This window comes from Sarcophilus harrisii, chromosome 6 (assembly GCF_902635505.1).
Source record: "Sarcophilus harrisii chromosome 6, mSarHar1.11, whole genome shotgun sequence".
NCBI classification, from domain to species: domain Eukaryota; kingdom Metazoa; phylum Chordata; class Mammalia; order Dasyuromorphia; family Dasyuridae; genus Sarcophilus; species Sarcophilus harrisii.
Genome location: NC_045431.1, coordinates 176,685,905 through 176,692,123, shown reverse-complemented (window position 1 = coordinate 176,692,123; position 6,219 = coordinate 176,685,905). Strand labels below are relative to the sequence as shown.

The 6,219-nt window shown below is 47.1% G+C and overlaps 1 protein-coding gene across 2 annotated transcripts in view; it reads left to right on the top strand.

The window, feature by feature from the left end:
* The first annotated feature begins 664 nt into the window (after positions 1–664).
* The window catches only part of TNKS (tankyrase), a 211,921-nt gene continuing 206,366 nt past the window's right edge, over positions 665–6,219 (top strand). The window contains exon 1 of one of the 2 annotated variants that reach the window (XM_023505653.2): positions 665–1,445. In XM_023505653.2, coding sequence (XP_023361421.2) covers positions 731–1,445 — 715 coding nt within the window. In that variant the 5' untranslated portion in view covers positions 665–730. The remainder of the gene's footprint in view (positions 1,446–6,219) is intronic. The other variant, XM_031943163.1, reaches the window with a different exon arrangement.

Below are 6,219 nucleotides of genomic sequence, written 5' to 3'. Positions count from 1 at the left end.
CTGGGACGCTGCCTCCCGGACTCCTCCCTCGAGTGATCCCAGCCTCCTGCTCTCTCCCTTATTTCAGGGGGCGGCCCACGCCATTCGGTCCTTCGGGGGTTAAGCCCCCTGCTGCCACAAACTGGCCTTCTCCAACCTGTCCTCCTGAAACGGCTCCTCCGCGGTCTGGGAGGCACTTCTCCCACTCACTCCCTGGCTCCGCCCCCTGAGCGCTAAGACCCGCCTCCCCAGAGACGGCCTTCTTTTTTCTCTTTCTTGCAAGGCTCCGGGCAAGGACTAAGCTCCGCCTCCCCTCAGCCTCCGAGAGCTGGTTCTCTCTTTCATTCCTCCGTGACTCTGTCCTCCAAGTCTAAGTCCCGCCTCCTCGAAGAAAGGACGACTTCTTCCAGAGTGGAGCTCCGCCCCCAATCTCTCCTCCCTCGCCCTTCCTGGAGGGCTCGTCCCACAGGGTTAAGCTCCGCCTCCTAACCGCTCCTATTTTCGAGGAGGCGGTCCTTGCCATTCACTCTGCCCCGCGATCAAACCCGCCTCCTGGATAGGCAGTGCTCTCCGTTCGACTTTTCCCCAACGGCCCCGCCCTCCGGCTCCCGTCAATCCTTGCGGCGGCGGCCGTTGCTTCCCTCGGCGTCCTCGCTTCCGTGGCTGCGGACGCTGATTGGCCCCGCTCGGGCGGAAGTGGGGGTGGGCGCTGGCCCGGTTGCCGCAGTGACCGAGCTGAGGGAGTGGGGAGATGGCGGCGTCGCGTCGCTCTCAGCATCACCACCACAACCACCACGGTGTCCACCACCCGCCACCGCCACCGCCTCCGCTGCCGCCGCCTCTACCGTTGCCACTGCCGCTATTGCCTCCGGGTGCCGCTGGAGCGGCCCCGCCGCCGCCGCCCTCGCTGAGCCCCGGGCCCGCGTCTCCCGCGGCCTCCCCGCGCCACGGCAGCCTCTCGGCGCTTCCCGACGCGGACGGGGGAGGCGGCGGCGGGCCCGGGGCCGGAGGTGGGGCTGGGCCCGGGCCTGAGAGGCCGCGTTCCCCCGAGCCTGTTGAGAGCAGCGGCTCGGCCTCGGTCCCAGCCCCGGCGGCAGCGGCCTCCGTTCCCGGACCCGTACCCGGTCCCAGTTCCTGCCCCTGCTCGGGGCCCTGTCCGGCGTCTGCCGCCGCCTCTGCCGCCTCTGTATCCTCCTTGTCCTCGTGCTCCTCTTCGGCTTCCTCAACGTCCTCATCCTCATCCTCGGCCTCCTCCGCTTCGTCGTCCCCCGGCTCTCTGGGGCCCAGTCCCTCTGAGAGCCCGCCGGAGGCGGGGCCGGGGCCGGCGGTGAGCGGCGCCCTGCGCGAGCTGCTCGAGGCCTGCCGCAACGGGGACGTGGCCCGAGTGCGGAGGCTCGTGGACGCGGCCAACGTGAACGCCAAGGACCTAGCCGGCCGCAAGTCCTCCCCGCTGCACTTCGCCGCCGGTGAGGCGGGGCTCCGGGCGGGCGGGGAAACTGAGGCAGCCGAGCCGACCCGGCCGGGCTCAGCGGGCCCTCCCCATACGCACGCCCCTTCCCGATTGTTCCGTGCTAGGGGCCGACCCTTACCCAGGCTCCCATTCCGTCCCCCTAAGTCTGCTGCCCCCCTTAGGGAAGCGCTGGTGGTGGAGCTGTTTGGGTCTGGCCTGGCTTAGATAGGTGGTTACTGATGACATTAGCAAACGTTTTTAAAGCTCCCACTGTGTGCCAGGCACTGTGCTGAAGCTGGAGAACATAAATGCTCCCCTCTGGTAGCTTACGTTCTAACGGGAGAAGAGCGCTGTAATTGCCGGTCAGACGGTTTCCACCACACCACCATTAGTGGGAATGGAATGGAATGAAAATGTGTGTGTTAGGTCTCCGGAGCCTCCAAGAGTGCTTAAAAAAGCTGCAGAAGTTGTCGTTTCAATTGGGAACGATTTATCATGATTCCATTTGGGCTGCTCTTGGCAGGGACAAGTGGACCGGTTTGCCATTTCCTTTTTCAGCTCGTTTTACTAATGTGAAAACGGGGTTAAGGGATTTGTCCAGTCATGTGGCTAGTACATGTCCGAAGCCAGATTTGAACTCAGGAAATGGAGTCTTCCTGATATCTGTAGTTCCACACTCTATCCACTGTACCAAATCTTGTGTTTAAATCCACTGTTTACTAGGTTCAAATCTTGATTTCAAAATTTACCAGTAGAATTGTCACCATCCTCTCTCCCTGAGCCTGTTTCCTCATCTCTAAAGTTTTTGAAGCCCCTTTTTAAACCTTGTGTCACATTATTGTGGAGGCTAGGAATATAGTTTTTTCCCAAACATTTGCTTTTAGAAAAGGAGAGATAAGATGATTAAAATTGGAATTGAGGTGAGATAGTCATGTGAAGGCTTTTGCCCTCCAAATCTTGGAACCCTGTTGTTTATAGGCCAAAAGAGGAAGGATTCGGTACATGGGATATCGAACTAATGAGAGGGGATGATGGGGGAAATTGTGGGAGTGGGATGAAGGATGCCAGTTGAAGGCTGCTGGCCATGCCAAAGACGACTATCTGAAACTAGAGCAAGGAATGAATTTTTAAGATGTTGAGTGAGGAAATAGGGAGCAAGTAGCCATATTTTTCTTAGTCAAGTATCTGGTGAAAGGGTAGGGGGAGGCAGAGGTGTGTGGGAGGCTTGGAGAGAGAAGATTGGAGCAGCTGCTGTAAGGGGTGTGATAGGAAATCTGTTGGGGAGACTGAAAGAGTTGCCTTGTTGCAGTGAAAAAAGGATTTATATTTCTTTAAAAAAAAAATCTTGACTTTTGATTTCCTTTGTTTTAGGGAACTCCTATTGAGGAAGCTCTTTTCTCCCATAGCAGATTGGCTTCTGCTTTCTAGTTTAGTCTTAAAGAGTTACCTGGACACTGTTAAGTGATTTCATTTGTGAGGTTAAGTGGCAGAGACCAAACTTGAACTTAGATCTTTCAGGCATGGAGGCCTCCTTTCTATTAACAAAAGCCTTGCCATTTTGTCTTGTTAGGAAATAAATATCCAAGCCAGATTTTATGAATCAGGATTATTTACTTTTGGATTTCACATTGCTATATGCATTCTACACTGTATACTGCTTTTCTCTTAATACCTTAATTTATTAATACAACTTAATAGCCCTGCTGAGAAAAAGATACCTCTTTTGTTCACATGACACATTTATTTAGGTTACTATGTAGTCTTGGACTTTTCTTCAAAAAATCTATATTTTATCCTTCTTCGATTCTGCAGACATTAAGTACATAGCATACCAGGACTACTTAAACTTTTTCTACTTGAGATCCCTTTTTGCCCGAGAAATTATTATGTGACCTTGGGTGTATATAGGTATATAAAATAGGTATTAAAATCAAATATTTACTGATAATCATAATTTCATGACTTCCACATTGTTATGAGATCCTCAGTTTAAGAAGCTGAGATATATACAATTGTTCCCGAAAACAGGAAAGTAGTAACATTCTAAGAGTCCTCATCCTACTAGGGGGCTTTGAGAGATGTACTATGGACTAAGATAAAGAAGTGGAAGGTAGTTTGAGGTGGAGGAGAGAACATTAAGAATTTTGGGGGAGTTACAGAGTGACATCTCAGTGGAAACTAGTCAGTAAACATTTAAGCAACTTCATGTCTCAGGAACTGGATTTAGATACGGAGGATATAAACAAAAAAAGGAGGCAGTGCCTGCATGGAGATAAGCTCCCATTCAGGGCATAGGATAGGAGGAAGCAAGGAGTGTTCAGAGAACAGAGTTGGGATTCAGACTGTCTATTGCAATTTTGAATGGAGTCTTAGGGACGTAGTTTGTCACACTCTTTCCAAGAGCAATAGTACTGTTGACTTGATTATTGTTCCCTGAGAAAAGTGAAATGCTACAGGAGGCATTTGGGGGCTGCAATAGGAAATATGTCTGGATTGAATAATGTATGGTATGGGGTTTGTTTAATGGGGGGCTGAGCATCCACTCAACCCACAATATTGGTAGTTCCAAGAATCCTTAAACTTGAGTAGAGTGGGTTTAAGGGTCATTATTGTTAGTGAATATAAATACACAGTGGTAGAGATGCTCGTGTGCATCTTGCTGTCTTCTACTCTGTGCTTTTGCTACGTGGCTAGGCCCTGTGCATGGTAGGCCTTGGAATAAAACAATGTTGGGAAGTCTGAGGCTGGCTAGATGGAGAGCTAAAGTAAGGATTGACTAACAACAATTTTGGCAACTCCATGACTACCAAACCTAAGTGGAAGTTCTTAAATACTAGGCTACATTAATATTTTATTATAGAAGCAATAAATAGGGAATTACCGATTGTTTTTGTTTTAAGCATAGTAGTTGTGTGGACAGATTAGTGCTTTTAGAGGAAGATTATTTTGGCAGCTTTGTGAAGGATGAATTAGAGGGACTGGAAGCAGGGAAACCAATTAGGAGAATTCTATATAGTAGCCTAGATCAGAAGTTATTGGAATTGGAATTAGGGCAATAGAAAGTTGAGTGTGAAAGAAGGAGATTGTATAGACAAGATTGATAACAGTGAAGCAGTGGGAAGACTCAGAAGTGACTAAGATTAATTTATCTTTGTGATCTGGAGTATGGATGTTAATACCCTTAGTGGAAGGGGGGAAGCATGGTGAATTTGGGGTTTATGGTAGAAGTTTATGGAGTTTGAGATACTTACAGAACAATACTGTGGAAATATCTCATAGGAATTTGTTCAGGAGACAGATGAAGGGTGTATGTGTGTATGTATATCATATATGTAGTGATGATAGTTAAACTGAGGGATTTGAGAATTTTAGGAAAAGGCTTGGAAGTACAGGAGTGAAGTAGAATCAATCAAAGAAGAATATAATGATGATGGGTTCGAAATCAGGTAAGATACCATGGTATTTGCATTTGGAAGGTTTTGTTGATTTCCAGGTAATGTCCAGCAATTCTGTGAGCAAGAACAGAAGGCTACTGTGTAGATTATGCAAGGTGAGACTCTTTTAAGATTCAAGGAGAGTCTCATTAGTTAATGATTAACTATAGACTGGCAAGGAAGGAGGAAGAGTGGGATAGACCATGGTAAAAATGAAAACAAAGTTTAGGAGAAATGAGGCACAGAGTGTTTTTATAATAATTAGGAGAGGAATTTCAGATCTCCAGATCCTAGAAGTAATTTTGGGTGACAGTGAGATCTAAGGTCTGAGCATGTCTGTGGGTGATGGGGAATAAAGGAAGCTATGTGTAGGTTATAATAGTTGAGATTGAACTGGAAGGCGTGAAGTGCTCAGGGAGCTAAGTCCATAAGTAGTGTGATCTGGATTAACATTGTCAAACTCAGAACAAAATAAATAAAGATGCCTATGATCTGCATATTATTTTAGTTTAAAATGTAATCAATATTGCTTATATTTTATTGTGCTTTTATTTGTTTTATTAAATATTTCCAATTTTATTTTAATCTGATTATTATATTTGTGGACTATGTATTTGACACCTCTGAACTAGAAAGGCAGAAGTGAATCTTAGGAGGAGAGATTGCAAAATGATGGCAATAAAGAGAGAGAGTCTGGAAGTGACATGAGGAAGTAGGATGTAGGCCCATTTTTCTTCTTGGATCTAAATTGGTGAGAATGGGAAAGAGTTAAGTAGAGGGAGAGAAAGGAGGCACAACTTGAAGTGGCCAGAGGTGAGAGAGCCAGGTATCCAAAAACCCAAAACAATGGAAAATGTGACAGATCTCAGTTTGTTAGATTAGGGATTTCAGAGGATTAGAGGGGGAGCTCAGAAGAGAATATGAATTGAGGAGGGACTAGGAGGAACTCGTTCACAGAAACTCAGAGGCTATCTATTTCAATTCATATTGGGCCAAGATTCCTCTCTGTGATAATATTGACAAGTAGATACCCAGCCTCTCCTAGAAGCCCTACAGTGAAGAACCCATTGCACTTTAAGACAGCTCTCATTGTTAGGAAATCTTTCCTTCCTTTGTTAGAATCCTTACAAGCTGTTAAGTCATTAGAATTGATAGAGACAGTAATTATCTAATTTAGCATGGTTCAGTATGATTGATCTGATCTTACAAGGAGATGTTATGGGCCAGAACTTGAAACAAAGTACTAAGTGGAATTGATGGAAGCAACGCTTGCTTTCTTGGGTTTGCAACTTTAAGAGTTTACACATTAGAGCTCACACATTGGAGTTCACAAGTACGGGAGATACACAAAGTTAA